This window comes from Xiphophorus couchianus, chromosome 6, assembly GCF_001444195.1.
Source record: "Xiphophorus couchianus chromosome 6, X_couchianus-1.0, whole genome shotgun sequence".
Taxonomy (NCBI): domain Eukaryota; kingdom Metazoa; phylum Chordata; class Actinopteri; order Cyprinodontiformes; family Poeciliidae; genus Xiphophorus; species Xiphophorus couchianus.
Window position 1 is genome coordinate 8,634,477 of NC_040233.1, and position 27,392 is coordinate 8,661,868.

At 39.6% G+C, this 27,392-nt stretch overlaps 3 protein-coding genes across 5 annotated transcripts in view; 1 reads left to right on the forward strand and 2 right to left on the reverse strand.

Moving 5' to 3' along the window:
- LOC114146735 (vasoactive intestinal polypeptide receptor-like) overlaps positions 1-8,975 on the forward strand; it is a 31,210-nt gene extending 22,235 nt beyond the window's left edge. Inside the window, exons 7-13 of the mRNA XM_028021047.1 lie at positions 1,247-1,400; positions 2,045-2,105; positions 2,756-2,822; positions 2,912-3,003; positions 3,457-3,586; positions 4,552-4,593; positions 4,747-8,975. Of these exons, the coding sequence (XP_027876848.1) occupies positions 1,247-1,400; positions 2,045-2,105; positions 2,756-2,822; positions 2,912-3,003; positions 3,457-3,586; positions 4,552-4,593; positions 4,747-4,938 (738 nt within the window). The 3' untranslated portion in view covers positions 4,939-8,975. The remainder of the gene's footprint in view (positions 1-1,246; positions 1,401-2,044; positions 2,106-2,755; positions 2,823-2,911; positions 3,004-3,456; positions 3,587-4,551; positions 4,594-4,746) is intronic.
- Positions 8,976-9,023: 48 nt separating this feature from the next.
- On the reverse strand, positions 9,024-15,781 carry LOC114146734 (kelch-like protein 40a). The gene is made up of 6 exons (XM_028021046.1): positions 14,282-15,781; positions 13,101-13,261; positions 12,766-12,873; positions 11,985-12,170; positions 10,418-10,567; positions 9,024-9,502 (listed from the first exon to the last, which is right to left on the reverse strand). The coding sequence occupies exons 1-6, from the start codon at positions 15,404-15,406 to the stop codon at positions 9,391-9,393; spliced, it is 1,842 nt and encodes a 613-aa protein (XP_027876847.1). The 5' UTR covers positions 15,407-15,781; the 3' UTR covers positions 9,024-9,390.
- Positions 15,782-17,194: 1,413 nt separating this feature from the next.
- On the reverse strand, positions 17,195-26,913 carry hhatla (hedgehog acyltransferase like, a). Of its 3 annotated transcripts, none has more exons than XM_028021057.1 (13): positions 26,745-26,913; positions 25,773-25,900; positions 23,585-23,652; positions 23,377-23,490; positions 22,767-22,787; positions 22,351-22,545; positions 21,542-21,751; positions 20,805-20,976; positions 19,784-19,928; positions 19,653-19,688; positions 19,354-19,555; positions 18,548-18,689; positions 17,195-18,372 (listed from the first exon to the last, which is right to left on the reverse strand). In XM_028021057.1, the coding sequence occupies exons 2-13, from the start codon at positions 25,876-25,878 to the stop codon at positions 18,230-18,232; spliced, it is 1,554 nt and encodes a 517-aa protein (XP_027876858.1). In that variant the 5' UTR covers positions 25,879-25,900; positions 26,745-26,913; the 3' UTR covers positions 17,195-18,229. The 3 variants fall into 3 exon arrangements, with proteins under 3 accessions (XP_027876858.1, XP_027876859.1, XP_027876860.1); XM_028021058.1 differs by having other exon boundaries at positions 26,741-26,913; XM_028021059.1 differs by lacking the exon at positions 22,767-22,787.
- Positions 26,914-27,392: the final 479 nt, after the last annotated feature.

A 27,392-nucleotide genomic window follows, 5' to 3' on the forward strand; every position in this document is an offset into this window, starting at 1 on the left:
CGTCTGGTTGTATGATGTAAAGGCATCTTAGGCAGTACTTTTCTTTGTCGTCATGAAGAGTTTCAAAAATAAACCTTCATAAACTCCCAATTTTAACTACGTCATCATTGCTCTTGATTATAATTGCGTTTTTACATTATTTAAGAATGATATACAGCCAGAACAATAAAATAAGGATATTGATTTTGGGATTTAATAGAATAATGAATCTATGGCTCTTTATATTATTTTAATTTTGATAGAATAGTTAAAGTGTGCACATGTGGGAATAAATTGGTGCAAATGAAAATTTGGTAACACTTTATTTGAAGGGGTGTGTATAAGACTGACATGACACTTTCATAAACATGACATAACAGATGTTGTAAACAAGAAGCAGTCTTCATGAATGTTTATGACTGTTGTCATGAAGAGGTAAATTATGACAAAAGGTACCAAAGAGTGCATTAAAATCGCCAACTTTCCATTATTTGGTAAATAATGTCACTTTTAGTGCAAAGTTGTACTAAAACTTGCATTAAACGTCCATTAAAATCGCCAACTTTGCATTGAAATTGTCACTATTTACCGAACGTCTCTTCATGTCATAAACATTCATAAAGACTTCTTCATGGTCATGTTAGGTGTTTTATCATGTTTATAACAGTGTTACGTCAATCTTATACACACCCCTGTTACCAAATTGAAGCTAATTCAACGTAAACATGCTCAAAATATGATGATTCCTACATTATGTAGATCTGAAAACAATCCGTAGGGAAAGTTAAAAACATCCCTCAGAGCGCCAACGCGGACACACAATGTGATCCACTGTGGCGTGCTGGTATTTTCTTCCTCGTCCGAAAGGCTAAACAATTAACCGGGCTGAGGAGTTGATATTTGAGGGAGTCAACCTTCCCAAGTGATGACATCAAAATCAACAACCAAATGAGAAGAATGTCTAAAATTCAGTCAGACAACACACAACACATTCTGTTTGAGCCACTTTAAACCAAGCTAACATTAAATTGCACGTGGCTTTGACTTTTTAAGAAAAGACAATAGCAAGCGGAAACAACAGTGTCATCGGCATAAACACAAATTGGACAATTAATTGGCAAATCCTTTGTAAAAAAGGAGAAGAACCTTTCCAGGCTGCAAAAGCAATTTCTGATGAGAATTAAAGTTAATTATTTCTGTCTTGAAATACATTTACATTGTATTCGCAGTGAAAGCAGCGAGCCACAGACTGGCGCTTGTGTTGCAGGTGGGCTGCAAGGCGGTAGTGGTCTTGTTCCAGTATGGAGTCATGGCGAGTTACTTCTGGCTCCTGGTGGAGGGCCTCTACCTTCAAGCTCTGTTGGCAGTCTCCTTTTTCTCAGAGAGGAAGTACTTTTGGTGGTACATTTTGATTGGCTGGGGTAAGTCTCCCTTTTTTAAAGAACTTATATGACATGTTGGCAAAGTAAATGTTGATTTCAGCAGCAGCGTCTCTGCACTTGCAGTGTAAGATTCAAGAAATTTTCAAAGAGCCGAACTAAGTTATCAAAAACATAAAACTGATTTTAACCTAAAGATTAAACTTTCCCTCTTTGCGTCAGTCATTCAATAAAATCCAAACTTTCTCACAGAAGAGCTGCCAGAATCTGACGTTTCTTGCTTTCACATCTCTTTTAGCCCTTTAAAAACTATTGAGATGGATGATCAGTAACCATGTTTTATTTTGCCCAAAACACCAATAAAATATCTATAAATAGGCTTGAATTGGTATTTTCCAACAGGAGAATGGAGAGAACTCTGTGACTTCCCTGCAGAGTCCCCAGATGAGCCAATATTGGCACTGAGCTCATAAGAATCCTGTAAAAATAAAAGATAAGCATACCCAGAATGCGTAACGGCTTCGGCTATAAAGTAATGCAGGCATGGCTCGCCCACATACTAGGCCGTCTTGATGTTGCGAATGGTTTGTTTGGATGCCCGTGGCAGTAGCTGACGACTCCTGTTTGAGACGGGGAATGTTTTAACACTGATGTTACAGATAATATTGTCTGCTGTCCGTTCACAGGGGCTCCAACCATCTTCATCTCTGCTTGGGTGGTTACAAAAGCGTATTTAAATCCTCCTGGGTGAGTTAAGCGTTCTGTCGTTTTCTAAAAACATTCCAGAAAACGACAGCTTTTCAGTGCGAGTGGCTGCTTTTGGTGAGCCGGTGCACGCACTGTTGGAAAGCCAGTTCCCTGTAATTTAGCTGATGGTTTGACTGAAGACTCAACGACTTTTACAACTAGTAAAAACAAAGAGAGCCTTGGAAAGAAGCTGCAGATTCTTAGACTCTGCAGCTAAGCATCCTTGTGAAGCATCCTCATGAAGAAGGATGCTTCACAAAGGCTCTCACTCCAATTTTTCTTGTTGATTTTTTTTTTGTTTTGATCGTAAAGCTTTCACATCTTAGAAGTAAATAGCATTGTTGTAATTAGCAAATGTAGGAAAGTTTCTTAGCACTTTTTTCTTTTTGAACCATAAACTGGACAGTTTGCCAACTGTTTCTCCAACACTCGACAAAATAAGAGAATATATTTGTGAATTGGAAGGGAAGTCATACATAAGATTCCCTCCCCACTCAAAAAATAAATCTTGCATTTCTAGTCAGTCCGCAGAGTCAATAGTTTAAAAAATGTTTTGTGGGTATATTATAAATGTAGTATTGCTTCCTGCTTTTATTAATCTATATTCTCTCTTTTTTCTTTCTTTTTCTTTTTTTGCTCGTCCGTGCCAGATGCTGGGACACAATCGACGACGCGTCATGGTGGATCATCAAAACGCCCATCTTAGTTGCCATTCTTGTGAGTTACATGAGTTACATCAAACGTAGGCTCTTGACGTTTCAGGTGACGCTCCCCGTTAACCAGCGTCCCACTTCTCTGTTCATCAGATGAACTTTTTCCTCTTCATTTGCATAATCCGGATTCTGCGGCAGAAAATGAACTGTCCCGACATCGGAAGAAAGGAGTCCAACCAGTACTCGTAGGTTTTCCTTTGCCAAACGGCAACACGTCTGTTGAGGCAAAGGTTAACGTCCAGCTGTTTCCTGCTGTTAAAATTTGCCGTTAAGTTATTGCTCTTAGCGAACTAAGCTACACGATACCTTCCAGATGCATTCAGGCATTTTTTTTCAATTTTGTCATCTTATAAACACACAGTTTGTATTAGACGTTTATGTAAGTAGAGCAACACAAAGTAATGCACAACTAAAACATTACTAGTTATGCATTGCTATTGCTAAAACAGCAGTTATGATTGACAGCGCTAAGACCCTCCTCCTGGCTCTGATTGGTTGTTTCTGACTGCTGTATTTCTGCGGGTGGCAATAGGACCACAGGAAGGAGACAGAAAAGCTTATTATACCGTGACAATGGGCACAGTTTTAACAAATATGTAAAAAACATTGTTTATAAATTTTCCTCTTTCTGCTTTCAGGAGACTGGCTAAATCCACCCTGTTATTAATCCCTCTGTTTGGGATAAACTACATAATATTTGCCTTCATCCCTGACCACATCCACCCGCAGCTCAGGATGGTGTTTGATCTGGTTCTGGGATCATTTCAGGTAACACACCTAATCGCTTTGTAAAGCTTGTTCCTGTTTGTCTTCATTTCAAACAGACAGAAAGTCTTTATTTAAACAGACATTTACTGCCAACATCCAACGTCAATATCAGGAGAACCACAAAATAGTGTGTTTTAATAGTTACTATTGTGCATTTGCAATAAGTTACTTGATTTAAAACATGGGGTGTCCAAAGGGGGCCATTTGTGGCCCTTAGAGGAGTTTTGTGTGGCCCTTCATGCAGTTCAGGAGTGGTATAAATGAGGCTGATGCCCATGGAGATTTGTTGTGTTTTTTAGTGACAATTTTACATCTTAAATAGAAAATTTTAGGTACAAAACAAGTGTTTTTTCTTTCATTAGTCTTTTTCTTTTTTTTTGCTTTCACTTTTAACGCCATCTAACAAATCTCCAGTGAGGTTTTACTCAAAAACAGACTCAATCCCACCTCATAACTGAAGTGGGCTAAATCTCACCGAGGGTTTTCAAAGACAGTTCTCATTTTTTGTTGCTGGGGATAAACTAAAGATTATATCTTGACCAACAAGTTAGGAAACTGTACAACATTCATTTACCGCAGAGCAGATAAAAAGAAAAGAACAATAAAATTACTTTTGCATCTTTAATAAATAACTGGCCTCTGAGTGTTTTCAGCTTGGCGATTTTGGCCCCCGGTGCAAAAAGTTTGGACACCCCTGATTTACAGTACTCCACCGGACATGGATGTTGAGAGCAAAGTGCAAAAATGGAAAGTTGGAAAATCCTCCCCGTTTATAAACCGTTTTGGCTCAGAATGCTATCTCCCGGGAACATGTCCCAGACGTCCGCATGATGAACCTCCTGTCTCAGCCTGAAGTTGGTCTTAATCTCGCCGTCATTATTCATGCGCAAATATTTGGAGCATTTCCCTCGGCTGTGCTGTGGAGCGCGGCTTTCTCTTCCTTCACCTCTGCGTCTCTCCGACAGGGCTTCGTCGTCGCGGTGCTGTACTGCTTCCTGAACGGAGAGGTGAGTAAATTCAAACAAAGTTTTTTTATTTTTTTATTTTAGGTGTTAGCTCTTCTTATTTAAAATGCCACAGAGTCTGTTATTTTTTAACCCACCCTTCCTCCTCCTCGCTCTCTCCATACTGTTTACTCTCCCGTTCGGCCTCCCCTGCAGGTGCAGTCCGAGGTGAAGCGTAAGTGGCGCAGGTGGATGCTGCAGCGGTTCCTCGGCGCCGACACTAAGTACCAGCAGCCGTCCATCGGGAGCAACGGCAACAATTTCAGCACCCAGATCACCTTGCTGACCAAATGCAGCCCCACCACGCGGCGGGCTTCGGCCTGCCAGGAGCACCTCTCTGCAATCTGACCCCCTTCTGGTTTTTATTATCGGTTAATAACGTGTGTGACTCACACGTACTGTTGCCATACACTGGGTGTACAGAGGCCATGATAATCCTAACATGGATTTTCTTTCTGTTTTTTTTTTTTTGTTGTTGTTGTTTTTGTTGTTGTAATCTTATATGCTGGCTACAAAAAGCAACAGGTGCTCGGTGTTTTTTCTCGCCAGAGCACAAAGTCATCTGACACCTTCGACAACACTTTCTTATTAATGAAATGTAAAGAAGGTGCGCGCCTTTTCTTCTTTACTTTTCTTTTTTCCAGATCATATAAAATCTGCTGTGATCACAGAGAGAGAGTTCATTGAACTGCAGCGCGGCTGACTAGTGGCACAAGGTCACCGACTTTTCATCCCATCGTGAAGCGAGATTTGTGAAAGAAAGGAAGAAGGATGTCCCTTTCTTACTTCAAAATAAAAGCCTCAAACATTTAAACCCAGGTACAAGACTCTACATATCAAGAATAATTGCAAAGAGTTCGGACCAAAAGAGAACTGAGATTCAAGCTGATGCGTTACCTTTGCTTGACAAGCAACTTTTAGACTGATTCTGTTGTGGAGCTCAGATCATTTTTTTGTCCAGTCAGAACGACTTTCTCACTGAGGAATACAACACAGAGAGCTGGAAGGGTTTGGGCCGTGCACGTTTGAGCCAGCATGTGACTCATAACACGCTAGCTATGAAGAAGCGGACGCAGAGGCTGAAACAAGTGGTGACAAGCATAATGATCATCTTTAGAACTTAAAAGTGGCACAAATCTACTTTGGTTCCTATTCTGTGTGATTGATTTGGTTGATTTACGAGCATTTTCAACACTCGTGGATGTTGTTTTTGGCTGCTAACGCCCAAGTTTCCAGCACAGCTCACATGCAGATGACATACAGATCTACTGTCATGCATGTTAAACACGTAACAAAGTGCATAATCAGAGAGGAACCTGTTTTCAATACTTATAGCTGCATTTTAATATTGTCCGCTCATTCATTCATACCTTAGATCATGTTTAATCTGGAGTCATGGTAAGGTAGATACTTCAACATGAGTCTGTCTCCTTGGCGATCGTTCTTGGCCATCATGGCAGATGATGTCCCCCCTTTTCTGGGACAAACTTAACTTAAATGAGAAATATTAGCATCTTAATATCATGAATCTAAATTGGTTTTTACCTCTACAAAATACTAATATCCAAGGGAAAGATACACACATTAGCACCAAAAGCTATACAAAAAAAAATATACAAATAGGAGCCCCATTGACAATATCATTAAGTACTGGCTCTTTGAATGAATTGTGAATCGATGATTTATGTTCTGAGCTTGAATAACAATTTAATCTCCTAGATAGGATTGATCGGATCGCATAGCTGTGATAAATAGGTTCTGATCAATTGAAAACAAATGACATTGCACTTGGTTGTTTAATTGTAAATGTCTGCCTTTGAGAATAATCACATTATATACACTTTAGCAATTCAGAAGCGGTAAATTCTCAGCTCAGCATGTGAAGAAGTCGTCCTGAACTCAACCTTTAAGCTAACGGAGGAGCAACGTTAGCTACCCTGTGGTAAAATGTCAAGGATGAGTTAAACTGGACCAAATAACTGTAAAGAATAAAATCTAGTCAATCTCAAACATCAGAGGCTAGAGGTTACATGACTCTTAGGTGTCTGCAGTGCTCTACAAACTACCTACCAAGGAGGCCAAACACTAAATTGTCACTCTGTTTAGAATCAGTCAAAAATAGCACAGTGGGTAAGAAGTGTTTTGCTTTGAGTGAGATTTAAATGACTGACATGAGAAAAGGGGGAAACGGCTAAGTATCACTCTAAAAGCGTGAGAGTTGGCAAAAAGGCCAAGCAAATAAGCAAGCCAGAGATCAATGTTGACAACAGCAACGCTGGCTACGGCGTAGCAGCATGCTAACTCAGGCAGGGACAACTTCCTCGCTGCTCTGCGTTTAAAAGGAACTTCATTATCATTTGCTGATTGATCATCCAAAGAGAAGCAAGAGGATAAGTTTTGTTGCAAAGGGGACAAAATGTATGGACATCAGTGATAGGACTGTTCTGACCAGGAGTCACTGAGGAGGCGTCCATTAGCACAGCTAGCGTACTGGGTGTGATTATCCTGTCTGTGACGGTTTAATATGGACCATACACTCGGCTGAATTACTGCCGGATAACATTCCAGGGGAGAGATGGAAGCTCCGGCTTGTGAAACTTTGCTCAGATAACAGAGGCTTTTAGTTTCCTCACAATGGACGGAGCAGATATGTAACATCAGTGAATACTGAAGCCATCTTCTGTTGTCTGGACTGCATGGATAAATGGCTTAGTTGTGGTTTTCTGTTAATATTCCGTACTGTTGTTACCATTTGTTTCCACTGACAGTTGTGTATGTTGACATTGACAAGATAAATTGCCTTTTTTTTTCATCTGTTCATTGTTTCCTAAGGATGAATCTTTTTATATAAAAAGATGAAAATGTTTTCCTCAGCTTCATTATAATTCCATTACGACTCCCTTGTGAGTTTATTTTATTTAATTTAATTCAGGGGTTCTTTTTAAGTTTAGGTCAGGCTTCTAAACAGCTCTTTTACAAAGGTTTTACAAATAGAAATCTGAAAAGTATAAAACATTCATTGTGATTATAGCTTCAAGTCCAATTTAGCAGATAGACGCCAATTTTTCTTTTCCTATTCTAATTTGTAAATAACTCAAGCCCAGTTAGAGTGGATGGACGTCGTCTGTGAACAGATGTTTTTACAAATTTTAAGTCACAAACTCTCAAATGACATTGTATTTATGTTTTGACTTTAAAAACTTAAACCATGATGTCTGCTGCGTTCGTTATCGTCTTCAGCACTGAAAAAAGAAAACGTGATCCAACTTAAAACGTTTTTTTAATTAGCTGCACGTAACCAAATTAAGTTTACCAAAGTAAATATATTAAATTCATTAAGTTGTCATGTTTAACAAATGTTGATGAATTAAGTTTAAACTTAATTTGATTATATGTAACAAATTAACAAATTATTTTTAATTCTCTTTTCAGCTTACCAAACATCTGAACAGAACTGCTAGATTTATACTGAGAATAAATTACTTAGAGCTTAACTCTATTTCCTAAGTAAAACATTTCAAAAGGGATTTGGTTGGGAAAGATTTCATGTTGTAGTATCAGACTAAAAGTAGCTTTGCCCGCCACACTTTTCAGATTCTGTGATTATGTGTGTAGAAAAAGCTGTGGACAGTTTCCTTCGCAATGATGTGCTAATTTTGATGGTGTACAACACAACGCCCATAAACTACATTCGTATGGTTGTGACACGACAAGATGTGAAAAAAATAAGGAGGTGTGAATATTTTTTGTTAAGTATAAAAACCCATTTACCCAACTGATAAAAAAAATAAAACTGAAACTATCAGAGTTGGGGACATGGGGACTGTAGTTCTGACTTCGCTACTTTTTTTCATAAAACCTTAGCATTAGCATTAGCATGCTAACATTTGTAGGAGCAAATTATGACAATGATCGCTGTAGACTTTTCCTGTTCAAAGGTGTAGGCTAATCCAGCTTCAAAAACTGATGACCACTCATGAGCTGCTCAATGTTTGCTCCAAACACTTTATCCTTAATGTGTAAATATCATATTAGGAGACGTGTGACTTTCCCCGTGCTGGTTAAACTACAAACGGAGCTAAATATGTACCTTGAACTTAACGTCACAGAGAGTTCTTGTTGTATATATATTGCTATGCTGTAAATAAGCAAACACAATTATTTTACGATGCAGTTTATGGTGATGCTTAGTACTCAGGTGTCAGCTAGAAATCAATGTTTACATTTAAAACTGCGTTTCTCACTTGCGCTATTTGCATCATGTCAGTGTAAAGATGACAAATGTCTCTTTAATTTGTTGTTAGAGGAAATGTTTTGTGTGTGTGGTGTAGAATTTAAGGTCGTTACTGAACAAATGAAGATGAATATAAACATTTGCACTCTGATTTGGCTTCAGTACCTTTTCTGTTCAGCCAGTGAATCAACCATGAAAGTAGTTTTTTCAACAGTCTTTTATTTGAATGCAGCATTATAGTATACGCAGTAAACAAACTTAATGAAACAATACACCAAAAGGAAAGATACACAGATGAAAATGTCTTCTTTTTTTTCTGAAGTTGGTGAGATTTGTCCTTCTTCTTTCGCTTTAATCAGTTGGCATGTCTCTGTCTCCCCCTGCTGTACAGCACGTGATAAAACAGCTTCACTCTGATCTCACAGCTCATTGCTTCTTCTTGTCTTTAAATGTTGCCCCTGAATCACTTTGTACCCCAATCTAATTTTAGGAAAATGTCCACATAGAAGAATTATATTTCCTCCAGCGTACAACATGAAACCCGACAGAGCAGCAGTTCAGTTTGATCATAACTTGGTGAGGCGGAGAGTGTTGAGTCGCACTGGGAGAAAGGTGGATCCCTCTGCATAGCAAATCTCTCGCAAAATCCCGTTCCAGCACTTCTCCGGCTCATCATATCTGCAGTAAAGACACACGTGTTAGTGCTGGTTGTACTCACCATAGCATCGTGAAATGGTGTAAAGCAGCAACAATGTTCCCAGCGTGCCAGACGCAAACCTTCAAAGAATGATTTCCTCAGAGAAACTCTTGTAGGGTTTCATAATGATACGTGTTGCAACAACACACAGCAGATAAAACACTGGCTAATCTTCCTAGGAGTAGATATCCAAGCAAATGAAACCCAGAATTTAGACACAGCAATGTCAAAAGAAATAAAAAATATAGAATCCAACCTCTCCATTTCAGACTCTATGCGCTTCTGTCTGCACTGTTCGTTCTGAGCGCTTCCCATGATAAGAAAGGCTCTTTGTTAAAATGAATGTGGCAGCAAGACTGAGGTTTTTAAGCTTACAAACTGGTGGACCGCTGGAGATACAGTATGGGCTGGATGACGTTGTTGTTTTTTTTTACATATATGTTTTAGACATTGCAGATTAACTGACTGGTACATCTAAAAAAATTGGATATTGTAAAAAAACAAAACCGTAAACGTATATACAGAAAGTGAAACTCAGATATTAAATAGATTAATTACACACATCTCAGTAGAAACTGATCAAATCCATGCTATGCCGCACAGATGCAGTAATTGACATAAGATGAGCCCCTATTCAGTATTCAATGTTTCCAAAGCCTGAAATATCTGTTTAAAATACTCTGCTCTATTAATTAATTAGATAATCATTAATTATGAATTTTAGCATCTGTGAGTGATAAAAATAAAGACTTAAAATATTCCGCTCTGTCATGAATTTATATGAGTTTCAGGTTGTTTTTATTTATTTTTTTACCACAATCTTTATGTGCATTTAAATCACAAACGGTCAAAGAAACAGTGAAACATCACAGCCATCATGTAAAGTGGCCTCTCACCTCCAGATATCGGTCATCTCAGTTGGTACAGGCTCTTCGCTGGTTTCGCTGGGCGTCATGGCGTAGCCTCCGATAGCGTACAGGTAACTTCCTGTTGAGATGAGACTGAGAGAACTGCGCTCCTGAGGGAACTCTGTAATCTCAGACCACCTGCAGGTAGGAAGAAACACAATCAACAGGAATTTAACACTGTTAATATACTGTATGACTCTGGGTGTTATGATCCCAAAGTGTTATTTCTGATATATCATCAGAATAGTATATATGCTCTTGAGTAATTTAATAATATTGACCTGATGCACTTTAAAATGAATTTTGGAAGAAGACATACGCACCACTAGAAATATTTACACATAAATTAAGTGTGTTAGTTAATACATGTTTAATAATGGCTACATTTGAACAATGTTGTATATTGTTCTATGTGTAACTAATAATACATCAACATGTTAATTAGAAATTAACAAAATTTGTTGATTCATTAACAGTTGTTCTTGCTTGAATGGTAGCCCAAGGCTAGTATATTTCATCATACATGATTATGGACATATTGAATATTAAAAATTGACATTGGTTGAGAAAGTGTCATTGCTGGAGCAAGAATTAACGTTTAATCCAACTTTGGCTAATTTAGCAAAGGCTAAGTGCTAAAGGCTAGCTTGCTAAACTGTTTAACCTTAAAGAAGATTGCTAATGAACGGTAAGTCTTAGCTGTGGTTGTCAGGAAGAGTATTTACCTGCCAACTTGTTAGAATAGTGTTAAAAATATAAATATGTTTAAGAAAGATTCTATTTATTAACTAATTCAGCGTCATTGCTAATGCTATATTCTACGGATGGATTTAACTACAGGGGCTAAGAAATAAACACGGGGCAGTCACATTAAAGCAAAAAACGTTCTTGTTATAACAAGATTTGGATCTCTTTAAAATCAAAGTGTGTTCTCGTTTTAACGAGAACAGTCGTAACAGTAAAAACAGCAACACCTCCAGGACTGTTTTTGTGTGTCTAGAAGAAACCGAGTCAGAGCGGTCAGACTCTTTACGCTTTTTTAAGAAGGAATGCATTTTTATAGCTTTGTACAACAAGAACGTTCCTCGTTTTAATGAAACATAAGACTTGTTTTGTTGAAACGAGAAAGCTTCTCGTCTAGTTTATAACAAGATCTTGCTGCTGGATTTATTGCTCTGGCAGCTAAAGGCTTCCATAAAACTCAAATCTGCGTACATGCGAAGTTTTCTTAACGCCGTACCTTGCCAATGAACGGCATATCTCAACTGTGTTTGTCAGAGAAAATATTTGCATGCCACCTTGTTAAAGTAGATTTTAAAATGTAATTATTTCAGTAATCTCTTGTGACGTAAGCACAAATCAAGTTTTATTTTTTGTTTTTTCAAATGAATCCATGAGAAATAATAGCGAAAGGGTCGTAATTAAAGTCAACCCCAAAAGATAAATGCAGATTGTCACAATCTAATTCCACTGTTTAAAGCTGTAAAAAGTTTGCTTGTTTTATCAGTGGGATGTGTCATAAACACTGGTAAGAAAAAGAAAATGCTTTTCTCACTTGTTGGCGGTGATGTTGTAGACTTCCACAGAGCTGGTGAGGCCCGAGTCGGTCACTCCCGTGGCCACGTAGATCTGGTCCCGATGGACGGCGATGCCAAACAGAGACCTGGCCGTCGTCAGAGGAGCCAAGTCCTTCCACTCAAACTTGGTGGGGTCGTAGACGGAGACTCTTCTCATACATTTCCTGCATGAAATAATGTAAAACAGCACGCTGAAAAAGTTGGGGGCCCATTTTACAAACACTTTTGTAAAATAGGGCCACATTTTATAAAAGTTGAGGGGAAAAAAAAACATATTTAAAAAGAATTACGGATTTTTTTATGAACTGTAAAAGTCCAAGATCTACTTCTGTTTGCCGATGTGTGTCACTGTGGCATGCCTGCCTTCACTGTGCTACTTGGAGGCCTTAATATTTACTGACTTACAATATATACAGAAACAAAAGAAAATGATTTGTCTTGGTACTTTTTATGCACGCTTTGCACTCTTTTAAACGGATCGTGTTCTATGCCATATATGTGCATCAGTAAAGCAAACTTTACAAACTTTAAACAGAACTGTTATGATGAATGGTACATCATCATATCATAACAACACATAAAACAGCACTGAACTAATGTGTTGTTAGTTCAGTGCTATCGTGACACAATTGAATAAACTGGAACAAATCAACTAGAAAAATAAAGACCAGATAAGGGAAGTTACAAAATTAGCATTGAGCCATTTTCTTTCATAATCAATACGTGTGACGCTGAGCGTTGTACGAGCCACTTACTTACTTGCTCTCAGACTTTCCACCAATAACATAGACAAGGCCGTTGTGTGCTACAGTCCCGTGACCGTACACTTCATAAGGCAGCGGGTCGGACTCTCCCCATTTGAATGACCTGTGAGCAAAGAAGACAATGTGTCTCTATGAGCACATCATATCAGTATTAAATGTGAACTCCAACACCAACAGAGTTGTTGTTTGGAAGCAGTATAAAATAGCCAGATATTTCCAGATCTGGATAGTTTAGATTTCTTTGAATGGCTACAAATCTATGGGAAATCAGCCGATAAAATAATGAACCTATCAAATCACTACAAGTTCTTTAAATCGAGATAAACTCACTGTCTGTCATAGATCATGACTGAACTCAGAGCGTGCTCTCCCTCCTTCAGTTGTTTTCCACCGACAACAAAGATGGTGTTTTCAACCTCGGCCAGGCCGAACAGACACCGAGGATTTGGCTGGGAAGGCATCCCCAGCCACTCCGAACTTACTGGGTCAAACTGTGGATGAATGCGTCAGTGTGGAGAGAGATTTTTGTTAAAGTTAGACTTTTAAAAATGACAAACATGATCAAATTGTAGAGCCACAAAAGATAAAAATGTATAAAGTAGAAACAGTAGTTTTCTGTTACTTTTTTATGGCAGAAAAGCAGGTTTAAAATGGAACGTTTCTGCAACAAACAACAAAGAAGCCAAGTTTTGTAGCAATGGTTTTCTACAACAAAGAGGACCTATTATTATTATTATTATTATTAATATTATCATTCATGATGACATATGATCACAAAACATAGAGTATGACTGTGTAGGTTTGTGCGTTTCAGCATTAACCACTCTCAAAATGTTACCACTGCATGTTTTCTGAGATAAAATTACCAACAGTAGCAATTCTTCTTTTTCTCAGTGCCTGAGCCAAGACACTGAGAAATTTGTAATCAGCATGTTACCATTACTGATAACAACCATATGTATAGCACTAGCTTGAAGTGACTTTTAGGGTCAAACTTTAGATGGATCACTTTAGTTTGACCAGTGACAAGGACGATGCTTTCAGAATAATATTCTGACTTGTAGATTCCTTTAATACTGTTAAACTTTTACAAGTAAGAGACTGATGTTATGTTGAAAATAAGACTTCCGGTTTTTTCCATTCACTGCTGAAAAGACATTTATTGCAGCCACCGCTTAACCCAGCATTTCTCTTCACTTTGTCTTCTTCAGTGAAGAAATCTCCCTAGAAATATTCACCTCAAGGAATCACATTTAACCAGGAGACTTGTTAAGCATTGATGCTTAAATTGGCTGCTTTATACATGATTTCATCTTCTTTGGAAAACCTTGATTTCTTTGCACTCTTATTTTTTTTAGCTTTGTACACAATAATCAATAGCTATCCAGATCTACATCACAAGAGAAAATGATGACATATGACCGTTAAAGTCTCCCAGCTCTTTAACAGAAAGCAAAACAAAACGAAACCAAGCTAGTTTCTAAGCTTTGAGAGACAGATGCTCCCTTTACCTGTAGGAAGTAAGACATGAACGGTTCGTCCTTGTCTTCCTCATTATAGAGAAGTCCTCCAACCACAAATACCTGGTTCTGCTTTGTCACCAGGCTAGAGTGGTTTTTGGGAATCTCTGTAGATTCTGACACTACAAAACACTCGTTTCCCACCGGGTCATAGGCCACAGTGCCAGTGTTGTTGATCATAAGTACAAGGTCCATCTCAAACATCCCAAAGCGAGGGTTGTTGTTCAGGACTCCTGGCAGGTATGCCTCCTCGTCATCCTCCCTCTCATCATCGCTCCTCTCTCCTCCCTTTGCCCCATCGCTGCCAAGCCTCTTCGGCTTGGGGAGGCGACCTTGCTGGGCATCTGTGACGAGATCCAGCTCCTTCTTGATTTCTTGGTTAAATCGGATGTACTGGTGAAGCTCAACGTTTTCTTTGAAGTAGTCTATGGGAATGAGCCTGAATCGGACGCAGTGTAACAGCTCAGGGAGTTCCTTTAAGCGCGTTGTCTCGTCTTGTTTGATCCACTCCATCAGGGATTCAAAAACCTGCTCCTCCCGTTCAACGTTCAGGGCGTCTGAAGAGAGGATGATGGCTAACTCACTGGGGCTGAGCTGGAAAAAGTCCTGGTCCCTGGCAACAACCTGGTAACGTTCACAGATGAACTCCCTGGCACCAAGAGCGAGTCTCGGACAATCCAGAAGAAGCCCTAGTTTGAAGATGGCAAGGCAATTTCCCAGCACCATCTTCTCTTGAAGGTAGGTCAGACAAACGGAGAAGATAGAGGGGATCTGGTACATGTTAGCAACCATGAAGATATCCTGGACATTCTGCTCTGTCAGATTAATGTCAGATGTGTACAGGTAGCGCAGGATCATCTCCATGACACTGGGGTCCACATCTTTAAGGACTATCTCCCTCTTCTTACTCTCCTCTAGCTCAGACAGGAACATGGCCTTGAAGAAGGGGCTGCTGGCCGCCAAAACCAGACGGTGGCAGGGGAACTCCTTGTCCTGGATTTTCAGGACACAGTCCACAAACTTGTCATTGTCCAAAAGATCACACAGTCCATCCTGGAGCAAGGTCTGTTGGTACATCCGAGGCTGCCGCATCGGGTCTATTGTCAACGCCGCCATTTTGCTGGTGGGGTTTTGTTCCTGCTACGGCACAGCGGGACTGCCGGTGCTCACTGGCCTGCTCCGACTGCCACAAATAGCCTCAAAGTGTGAGTAAGATTATGGCTTCAGCTGTCTTTGACTGTCACTGAGTGCGGAGGTCCGTGGTATTTATAGACTGGATCCCCACAAAGCAAAGATGGGGCGCGCACACAGAAAGAGCGCGCAGAGGAATGATGGCGGCGGTTAAATCCAGCAAACAACTCATCAGGCAGCTGTTCTGATCTTCAAACTTTAACACACTTTCCTATTTTTAATGTATCACATTGTGGTCCTTCTGAATTACAAGCAGAGGAAGTGACATATACTTTGCTATTAATATGTATTTACCACATCCATGACTCAAGTTAGTATTAAATTTAAAAAAAAGTAGAAATCTACATTAAAAAAAGAAATCTTGTATTGGAATTTCATCATGCGGAAATTATTAAATGTGTTAACATTAAAGCTTTAGAATGAGAAAAAAGAAAGAATAAAAAATGTAATATTTGCAAATGAATAATAATATTAATCCTGTTTCAGGACTTAATTGAAACTTTGCTTCTTTTTTTTTTCTTAAAGAATAATAGCAGCAGTCAGGTCTTTCCAGAATACATTACACTGCGTGGTCATTGCATTGGGACTCGAAAATCACTTATTTATTTCGTAGTGGTGAGTAACTATCAGTCATGGAAAAGTCAAATATTGCTAGAAAACACTGACATCTAGTGGTTAAAATGACACACTGAAAAAAATCTGAAGTTAAAGACAGATCAAAAGTTGTTTTTTTTAGCACACTTTAAATATACAAAATTATTGCCATGTTGTTGTTTTTTTTACATAATAAAATACCTGCTTTTTATTGAGGCAACCTGAAAATACCTATAACTGGTAGAACCATTAGAAACTTAAGAGAGAAATTGGAGAAAATAAGCTATTTTAATAATGATGTTTATCAGAAGTTTCATAATTTAAGTTTTTGTATTACTAAAAAAATAATTGTATTTGTATTTACATTTTCCTTTCGAGAAGCTGAACAATAAACAGGTAGTGTGTGTTGGGTAACAGTAATATTATATAATGTAACATGAAAAAACATAAATCTAATCAATAAAAATGGTCTAAATTTAAATTCCATTTCTAAACTGTATTCACTCAATTTGTAATATAAACATTTACTTACCTTACATGATTTAAATTACGGGGTTTTTTTATATTCTGACTTCATCTTTAGACTCAACACACTAATGTTTGTCAAATTATATGTAAGTCAATTGCAAAACATCAGCACAATCGACTAATAGCCCGTATTTAACATGTCTCAATCCAGAATCCTCTCCCAGAATGCATGCTTAATTTCTGGAAGCTCTGACTGGTCAGTGCCGAATACAATTGAATAATATGAATAAAACAGTTTCACATATTTTACGGATGGACGTTTTTTTTGTGGACGTTTGCATGTTTTTAATTGGCTGGACTGCATGTGAGAGTACTGCATGTATTTCAGGAAGATCCAGGAAATATGCAGAGGAGAACCGAGGCTGAAACGAAACTTAAAGATTTCAGATCCAATATCAAAAGCTGCTTGTCTACCACAGAGTTAAATTGTCATTGTGAGTGAAAAATAAAGTGCCGCTCTATCGTGTCTTTAAATATTTTAGTGGCTAATACGCCCCAAAGACCTTTACAAAGTGAATGGTAAATCTTCAAAGTATTCATTTAGACAAGCAATAAGTCACTTGAGGTATTTATAACAAATTTACCTCGGAGCAGGATGAAATAAATCTTTATTTCAGGACAAACAGTTAAATAAACAGCCATTCACATGAAAGCACCGAATGACAAAACATATTACAGTCTTTATAAAGTTTCCCTCATTACCTTCCACATTGGAGACAAGCTGCAGGTTTTGTTGACAGGCACTGAAAGACTGACCCAGACTCTGTGTTCGCTCTATTGTCTACCAGAGCAAAGTGTGCGCCTGACGTGTGTGAGATGGTTGGAGGAAAGATACACCAATATTTATCAGTAATTTCCTGTGAAAAAAAAACACCCTGTGAAGTGGAAAAAGGCAATCATCTTCTGCACGTGGTTCAAAGACTTAAATACATTCAGCATCCTAAGACATCCAATACATATCAACTATTAAAAACAAAAGTCTATCCTCTACTGTTACTAGTACAAATACATTACAATCATCTGAAAGCCTTGTGGAAGACCTCCACAGCACCCTTTGTTTGTGTTTCTTATTGCAGGTTTCTTTCAAGTTTCATTCCCTTTAGGTTTGTGATAATAGCCTCTGAAGCAGCTAAAGGAAAAAAACAACAACATTTGAATAAAATAAACTACAGTATACTGCAGGCGATGAAAGGCAAGAATGTTCAAATCTGAGAATAATAAAATGGTAGAGTACAAACTGAGCAAAGTAGCTGCTCATTAAAAAAAAAAATTACTTTACCTATCCTCTTAATTGTTTTCTTTGCAAGGCTTGCGATCGGCATAATAAACGTTTGTTTATAAATTTGTATTTTTGTAAAATACAAATACAAATACAAAACATGTCAATCTTAGGTTTGTGCCAAAGTATGTTTATGATTATCTGCTGCAAGTGCACTTCAGGGTACTTTATGTCCAAAAATACTGACTCACTTTTGACAAGCAAAAGCTTCCGCCCTTGTGAACAATAAAGGTGCCAACCGGCTGTCACAGTCTAGTTTTGTTACAGTTGGCGAGGCTAACAGTGAAACCTCGTCAGGGGCCTGCCATAGAAGTAAAAAATAAAAAATACAGTGGTTTTATGGTTGATTATTCAGCTTTCTCTTTGCCATCATCCACTGGCTTCACTGGGTCTGGATCCTCCAGCAGGGCCTGCTGGCGCTCCCTTTCCTTCACCAGCTGCACACCACAGTAAGTCACAAGCAGCACGGAGAGGGTGGACAGAGGAAAACCTGAGGAATGAAAGTTTAGAAAAACGTAACAGGGAAGACTGAGATTACATTAAAGACTAGTCTCAAAGTAGCGCAGCATCAAGGTAAAGCTAAAAACCAAGGTACTGCACCCTTGTCCTTTTGACCTGGGATATTTAAAGCTTTTTACACATCTTTACCAGTGTGTTAGACCCACCTTTGAAAATAATCCTTCTGCCCACCAGCTTGGCAAACTCCAAGCTGTTCAGGGAAAGAACATTGTAGAGGACAATAGCCCAGAAATTGGCAGCGTTGAAGACACCCCTGATCCTACGAGACATGGCTTCACCCATAGCTCCCTACATACCGAAAATAAACAGAAGTGACAGAAATGACTTCCTCAGATCTGACATGGTCAGGTAAATAAAGAGCTAATGCATTTTAAAGCTGCGCATATGTAACTTTTCTTAAAAAGATGTTTTTTGCATATCTATTGAAACTGTCACTAGTATACGAGGCAGATAATCTGTGAGAAATCAGTCTTCTCCACCTTCTCCCTGAGCTACTATTCCACTGCTCCCTGTAAAAACAACCAATCAGAGGGTTAGCTGCTAAATGTGCTAATGGCAGAGAAATAACTTACTGTTATAGGAAAACTGTTTATCCACTGTCATAGGTTGCCATTCTAACTAGCCTAGCATTCACAACAGGTTCTGCTGAGCGGAAGAGTGATTGACAGCACTAAGACCCGCCTTCTGGCTCTGATTGGTTGTTTCTAGTAAGTACTGGCAGCACTGGAAAAAGGCAAAGGAGTTTGATTTCTTTACAGACCATCTGTCTCGTAGCATACTGTCACGACATTATGACAGTTTCAACAAACATGTAAAAAAAAAATCTCACAAAAGTTACACACTGGACTTTCCAGAAGTTTTATTTATATTAATGGACAAAACTACACTCAAACAATAGTATTATTGGAAATTTTAATATATAGAAAGGGGTTATTTTTTGATCACTTCTCACCTCCATGATAGAAAAGGGTGGGATGGAGAAGAACTTTGCCACCCACAGCTCAAAGTTGAGGCCGAAGCAGTTGAAAAATGACCAGATGTAAACCAGCTCACACGGGCCCAGCCACAAGGTGGTGATGGCAAAAGTGCAGACTGTTGCAAGAAGTTCTTTAAAGATCTTGTCATGACTCTCGCCAATGTAGTCATAGACATACCTGCAAAATTTCAATTCAGATTTTATACCGTCTCAAACAGAAATCGCATTATGTTACCAAACAGTCAGGTGTCTGGAAGTTAAATCCAAAAACTCACTTGCACAACCAGTCGTTAATGCCTCTGTCAAAGTGCCTTTGAAAAAAAAGAAGGAAAGACATTTGTTTTGTGCAACAGCTAAACAGTCACCTGATTTCTCAATAAGCAACTAAGGAGGAAGTGACACGTACGTCTCAGCAAAGACGTAGAGCATGGTGATACACTTGGGAGGCTGAGGCGGGTCAAGGTGGTCCAGTGTAGCCACAGTGTTGATGACACCAAACATAACAGCTGCTTTTATCCAGTCATACACCAGGTTGGAATAAGCCAGTCCCGCTACAAACATAGCAGATTAGACAATCTGTCAAAACATTACATTTCTATTCTGCGCAGTTTTTAAGACGTTGAACTCGACTTTTGCCAAAATAAAATTTTTATATGCCTTGAATTTTTTACAAAGCGCCACATTAACACCACACACTTCGATATGTGGTTTTAACAAGCTAGTTTTTACAAAAATGGCATGTTTCTATCTATCTGTATTTCCTCTGATGCCTCTAAATAAAACCCAGTAGAACCATAACTCTAAATTAAAACCAGTAGAACCAATTGGATTCAGAAGTAATCTAAAACAGAATCCAGTTACATGTAACTCTAATCTCACTTCACTAACAAACAGCTTCATAAAGACCAAAGCACCAGCAAACAGTTCAGGAAGAAAGTTAGGGAGAAGCTTAAAGCAGGATTGGGAGATAAAAACAATTTCCCAATCTTTGGACAGCCTGGAAAGCAATCCATCATTGCTTTCATATTCACCTGTGTGGTGAATATTCACCATTGGCATTTGGCTAATGGATAAGTTGTGTGTGTGTTTGACACAAGGTATGAATGCTGGACTTCCTGGTGCAATCGCTTGCAATGGAGGAGGAAGTCTGATCGGTCTGCGTCTAAGTCGGTGAATTAGGATCTTTCCAATGTGTCACTGCTGATCCAGAAGTAGCCTGAAGTTTGCTTGGCACACGGTTTGGATAGACAGCATATGTAGATAAATACTCTGCAGTTTATGGTTGTGACAGGATGAAATCTAAGTGGCTCTGTAGAGCGCAGCCAAACCGTGATGCTACTACTACTTTTGAAATGACATTCTGAGAACTAGATCAAGCAAGGATTTGTGCAAAAGGTTTGTGTGGTAGTAATCTTTCAGTTGCTCACCCAAACACCAGTCAGACAGCTTGTTGACCAACTTCATGTCGCTGGGTATAGTCAAGATGTACAAGTAGTGGAAGAAGACGTCCACCACCAGAATAACTCCCAGGTGTAACAAGGCCTTGGTGGTGATGTTCCACATCTCCCTCTCCTTGCGGGTTAGCTGAGTGTTGTTAGCCTGTGGAGAAGCAATGTAAACACATAGAACATACTAGACTACACTGTAAGAAAAGCAATCCATAAATTATATGATAGAAATTCTAAATATCCGCAGTTGCAGATCATAGAACCTAAAACATTATATTGCCATAGAAAATACATTGAATTACCATTACTCAAGACACGTAAATTTCAAATAATTTTTAGTTAATATCTGTAGAAAACACAGTTCTGAACTGTTAAAAGTGACAGTTGCCCAAATATTACACCGTAATATCTTCTATGGCCATATTTACTACGATATAATTCTGGCAACCACAGCTGCCGGTAATTTACCATAAAGTGTGCTTTTTTTTTTTACAGCGTATAATGTTAGAAACTGAAATCAATTTGGACAAGTGCTTAAGTCAACAAATGGTTTTTGTTCTAATATTACCAGTGCGTGACTGCACACACTACATTCAATGACTGAATGTAGTGTGAAGCGCTTTTGGAGTCCTGTGGACGTGATAAGTAAGAATACCCATAAAGATTGCAGTAGCTAAATACCTCGGGTCAATGGATCCGCACATGTGTGACCTTACCTGGGCATGAAAACGGTCAAAAGTCATAATAGGTCCAAAGAAAAAGAACGGGAGGTAGAAGTTGTATTTCAGGAGGTCGGAGAAGGTGTAGTTGCCCTCTTTCCTGTCACAGTTCTCCAAGGCAAAGCTCATGCAGCGCATGATGCTGAAGCCACAGCCTCCATAGAACAGGATGTCTTGCAGGTCAAACGATCCGGTCACCAAGGTCTCCTACAGGGGGAGTCAGCCATTCCTGAGCTTCAGGCACAGAAACTTTATATTGGGTGCAGAGATGTTAGTGTATTGTCTCGTTTTATTGGTATTTGATGAACATGTTGACAGAACACAATTGAAGTTCTGTGCAAAAACTGTAAACCACCACTTATTTCCTTACATATTGCAAACACGGTGCCAGACTTTCTTGTATTTTTCTTAAATGAGCTTGAGTAAAAATCACCTCAGAAGAACCTAAATTACTGTTCTTAAAGGGCAGCCGTTGCTGTTTGCTACACCACCATTAGTGTGTGAATGTGTGTGTGAGTCACTGACTGTAGAGTGAAACTCACTGGGGAACTATGGACTTAATAAAGCCCTATACAACTACAGGCCATTTATCGTTTGAAGACCATTAAAAGTTTTACAAGAAAGTCCAGCTCCTTGGAAGCAAAGTATGTAGAAAAGAAGAGGTTGAAATCTTCCCCAGTGCTATCTGCAAAGTAAATGTTGTGTTTGGCATTATGCAAACAAATGGTATGTTAATCCTTCTTCTGTAAAACTGGCATAGTCAGTCATCTGTGTTAGGGAAGCCAAAGAGGAAACAGCCCACTCACCTGCCAGGTGTTATACGGCTCCAGCTTGATGGAGGCCAGCGTGCCCAGACCTGCAGCAAAGCACATCCACTTCTTCTTGACCAGGGCGATGCTGTACAATATGACGCAGTGGGACACAACCAGAGTCATGAAGGTCCAGCCCATGGTGACCAGGACGGCCAGCCCTCCGTACGCGGCAAAGATCAAGGGTCTGTGCTGCAGGGTGGGGGGGAAGAAAAACAAAAAACAGGCCAGCATTAAAGGGATGTTTTGACTCATTTATCTTCACTCCTAATTAAATGCCACACTACAAGTAGTGGTGTTAGTAAAAAAAAAAAAAAAACAGTTTCAAGGGGATTATGATAGAGGCGAGGAAAAGGAAATCTACTGTCCTACAAGCAATTTAAAAAAGACAATCACCAGTTTATTAAAGTTACCTTACATCCATCAATACCAATCTTCACAGTAAGCATGTAACAAGACAAGAGACATCTTTAAAACATGGTCGTTTGTTTTAAGTACCTCAAAAATAACAGTAGCAAGCAAAACCAGGCAAGCAAACATCTCAAGAGCTCAAGGTGCAGTTCACGCTCCTGCGTCACCACGAGAATATATCGAGTCTTAGGTTATATCTGCAGCCCCTTTCAACAATGTTCATAAGTATGCAACCTTTTGAATGTCTTGCACTTGTTTATTGCTTTTGCAGATCAACCATGCTCAACAATATTTGGCTCTTTTGAGAGAGGGAATGTACAAAAAAAATGACTTTGTCAAAGTGAAAACTGATTCCTAAAAACAATGACCGTTCAACAACAAAAAATAAGTGATTGTCTAATTATTCAGCCCCTTGAAGTGTCTGACCTAATACCTGCCATGTACATCAACACAAACCCAATCAAATCTGACTGACTGCATTTATTCACAAGACAGATCATATGCAACACATACGTTAAATACAGTCCACATACAATCAACAAAAGACGTGCAGACAAACCAAAGTGCCGTCTCAACGGCATTGCCTCTGCTCTGCAACACACTCCCACACACCTTTGGAGCGAGCAGGGTAAATATCTTGGCAAAGATCACGTGACCGGTGAGCGCAAAAAGGATATGATTGCGGAATGTAGAGAACCACATCATCCACTCGAAGTCCGCAACATCCTGTGAGGCGCAGAAGAAGAAGAAGAAGAAAGGTGCATCGGTAGCTGCTGCAACACCCACTCATATCTGTGCTTGCTGTGAAAGGAGAACTCACCATTTTCCTGCCAAAATAATGCCATCCTGGCTTCACACCTTCCTTAAAGGCCTTTCTGTTTACATTATCTGAATGAAGGGGCAGACAAGCACAAACATGAGTCGAGTAATTTCGCAAAAATTATCCCGCCGCTACTCAGACGTCCTGTAAGCGTTGGTCTGATTATTGGATTATCTGCAGTGTGAATTTAGTAATGTGAGAACCCATTCGGTCCATTAGATGATATCGAATGTTACATAACCCACTTCGGTGCTGAGCTTTCTATTTTTGAGGCGGGAACCTATAATCGTGAAATAATCTTGTTGGAGGAGATTAGTCTTCTATGAAGCCTGAAAAAAACCCAACTTGCAGCATGTAAAGAAATAAAGTCAAATTAAAAAGAGAAACAGCACTTGTAACATTTAGTTTCTGACTGGCTGGTGCTGGTGTAGCTTTTGCCCAATTACCCCAATGGCTGTGAAAAAAAAAAAGACATAATGATGTGAGGGCAGGTCGGGGGGAAAAAGCCTCTTACTTCTTGGAGCAGAGCCAGACTTTTATTGCCAGTATACAGAGCTGCTGCAGCATGCAGACACAGACTGTGGAGACGAGGCAGGCGGTAAACCGTGAAGCAAAAAAGCAGGGGAAGATGACTGGCAGCAGGAAGGTGCCTTGACTCATCATTTGACAGCACAGACGGTGATAAACAGTACCAACCACCAGATTACGCTCGGTCCATTCTGATCCATGTGTTCAGGAGGAGCGTAAGAGGAGTTCTAGCATGTAAGAGACGGATTATTTGCACATTAAACATTGAAAAATCCTCGGTTTTCCCTGTTTTGAAGAAAAGGGCTGACCGTCTTTAAATTGTCATGACATTAATAAGAGCATGCAGCAGCTGTTCCTTTGGGTAAAATGGCCTCATTTCAATCTATTGTGTGAACTTTGGTCTACTTTTGGATTAAATTGATTGGGAAAGCTAAAATAGGTGAAGACCCAGTTTTTGAAAACAATTTCATTTGAAAAGAAATCCCACTTTTGTAGATTTTGCAGTTAAATTTATTTAAACGTTGTTTTACACCAGTGAGCAAGCTTGCCGGGCCACTTTCTAGAAAATTACCCGTCTGTACCTGGCTCTGTACGCCTGTACAGAGCCTTAAAAAAAATGTATTCACATCCCTTAAGCTGTTCCACATTTTGTCACCTTGCAACAAGAAACTTTAAATTTACTGGGAATATTTTGAGAAAGAAGAACACAAGCTAGTGTTCGTAACTGTGACGTGGAATGGAAGTGAAATTTTTTACAAGTAATCTAAAAAAAATGAGCCGTGCATCTGTATTCAGCCGTCTTTTGCTGATACCCCTTTAAAAAAATCAAGTGCAAATAAATTATCTTAAGATATTGCCTTGGTTATTAAACGATCCGGCGTTAGGATGTAGTATCCCGAGCTTTGGAGATCTCTTGAGTCACTGTTAGAATTTGGCAAAACGGCAAAGAAACATAGCAGGACAAGGAGAGAAATAACCAGAGCGGCAGCCCAGAAAACCATGGTAACTCTGGAGGAGCTGCAGAGATCCATTTGTTAATAGGACAACTATCAGTCAAAAACAAAAAAAAAAACTCCAAAAATCTGGCCTTCGTGGAAGAGTAGCAAACAAAGCCACAGGTGCAACACTGGTAAAAAAAATATTGCCAGCGGGTTAACAGAGAAATGCAATTGCGATGACTTCCTCAGTGTGGTTTGTCAGAAAGAGAAGGAGCTTCTTAAAGAGACAGAGACCCCATTTCAAGGTGTTAAATTGATAAGGAAAAATTATTTGAAGTCATGTTTGATATATGCAGCATTATTATAACAACTAAATGTAACATAGTTACTTGATTGTGGTACAAAATGGTACTATGTGCATGGAAAATATATAATATCACCCCCTTATACATGAATGGCTATAATAGAAGAGCTTAGATCAAAGCAAGTGATTTAATAGCCAAGTCAAAGTCCAGACACTGAATCTCGCGTCAATCTATCACACACAAAATAAATCCCATAAAATCCCCTGAAGTTTGTTGTAACTTGACAAAACAGTCGAATTAGAGAGTACAACAGCCCTCTAAGATTCCTGTGTGGGGTTTTTGTGTGTGGGTGTGTGTGTGTGTGTGCGCGTGTGTTTGAGTGTCTTTCAATTCCCCCTGGAGGGGTTACACACTCACCACTGGAGGCTTCAAATATCCAACTGCCAGCCCATATCAGAGCCCCTGCGAGCACAGCAGAGTAGAGATACAGCTCATATCTGGGGAGAGCAGCCTTGATCCCCATGGCGAATCTGGGCGCTGGAGGCCTAAAAGTGTTGAGAAGTAGTTACAATAACCCACCATGGTAACTGAGATCGAACCAACCCATATCATTTCTAAAGAGGGAACGTTCTCAAAGGATTTGGGAGAGGAACTGACTCTATTGACAACCAATGAAAGAGCTGTTCAATCCACGCAAGCTAAATTGGAATACAAAAATACCCCATTAAAATATATATATACATATAGTATATTTTTTAAACGAAGTCCCACTTTACTAATAAACCTTTACGATCGAGAGACTGTAGACTTAAATGGGACTGAAAGAGGTCTGGCTCCTTGGAATCAGCACCGTCAGCTGCGCAACCCTACCTCTCCTTCCTATTTTAGCTCTCAGTCGCTCTGCCGTGCAGCGGGGCAGCTGCAGTGCTATGTGATCTGAGCCCCGCTGCATGGGGACTCACTTCACAGAATAATTAGCTCTGACTGGAATAACCAAGAATGGCGCATCGGGAGTTGGAAAACTGAGGACGGCTACTTTTTTCTTTTTCTCTTCCCACGAGGAGAACAGCGACACTTGCGCCCTGCCTGCGCGTTCATCAAGTTCATTAAGCGCACTCTACTCTACTCTAAAAGGAGTTGGGCTAAAAAACTCCGACGTGCCCGTGCCAATATGTAACCATGGCTGTGCGGGACCCTCAACAAAGTGCTCTGCATACAAATGAAGGTTTTTCTTTCTTTCTGTTTGTTTTTGTTTTTGTTTCACTGCACGACAAAATAAAGACGCGTGCGCCAACAGACTGCGATTGTTTGGGATCTCATTCCAATTTCTTGTAACAAATCGGATAACAATAAATAAAAAAAAAATGTAAAAAAATTACTCTTACCAACCTTGTGTCCGCTTTGCACAATCACGACTCTTCAATAAAGAGAAGAAGTGAGAAATGAAGCGAATGGCGGTCACTGCAGGTTCACTAATTCATCCGTCCCTGTGCGGGCTTGGCGCTCCCTGACACCAGCCAAGGCCGGTCAGGATGTTGCGGGCTCAACCGAAGGAGGAGGAGGAGGAGGAGGAGAAGGAAGAAGAGGAGGAGGAGGAGGAGGGAAGTAGAAGGAGGAGGAGGGGGATATATTTATGCTTCACTATAGAACCGCATTGAGGGGTGGTCCACAACCAGCCCGTCAGCACCAGAGCGAAACACTCTGTGGTGGGAGAAATGAACAGGGTGGCGGATTGCATCCAGTGCAGCAACAGCAGCTCTAATCAAAAACGAATCGCTAAGCAAACGGTGATGGATTAGACGCGATTGGATATTTGAGGAAAACAAAGGAAACAAAGCAATGAAACACAGAAAGCCTGGGTTTTGCGGAAAACAAACGTGGTCTTTTTGTTTGTTTGTTTTACTCGACTCATTTAGCCGTTTTCTTGTACTCACTTTAGTCATTTATGCAGTGGCGCGACGGACATGGGCGCCACCTTAGAGAGGGCGCCAAAACAAAAAGGTGTATAAATGATTTCTAGTCAGCATTTTCTGTAGC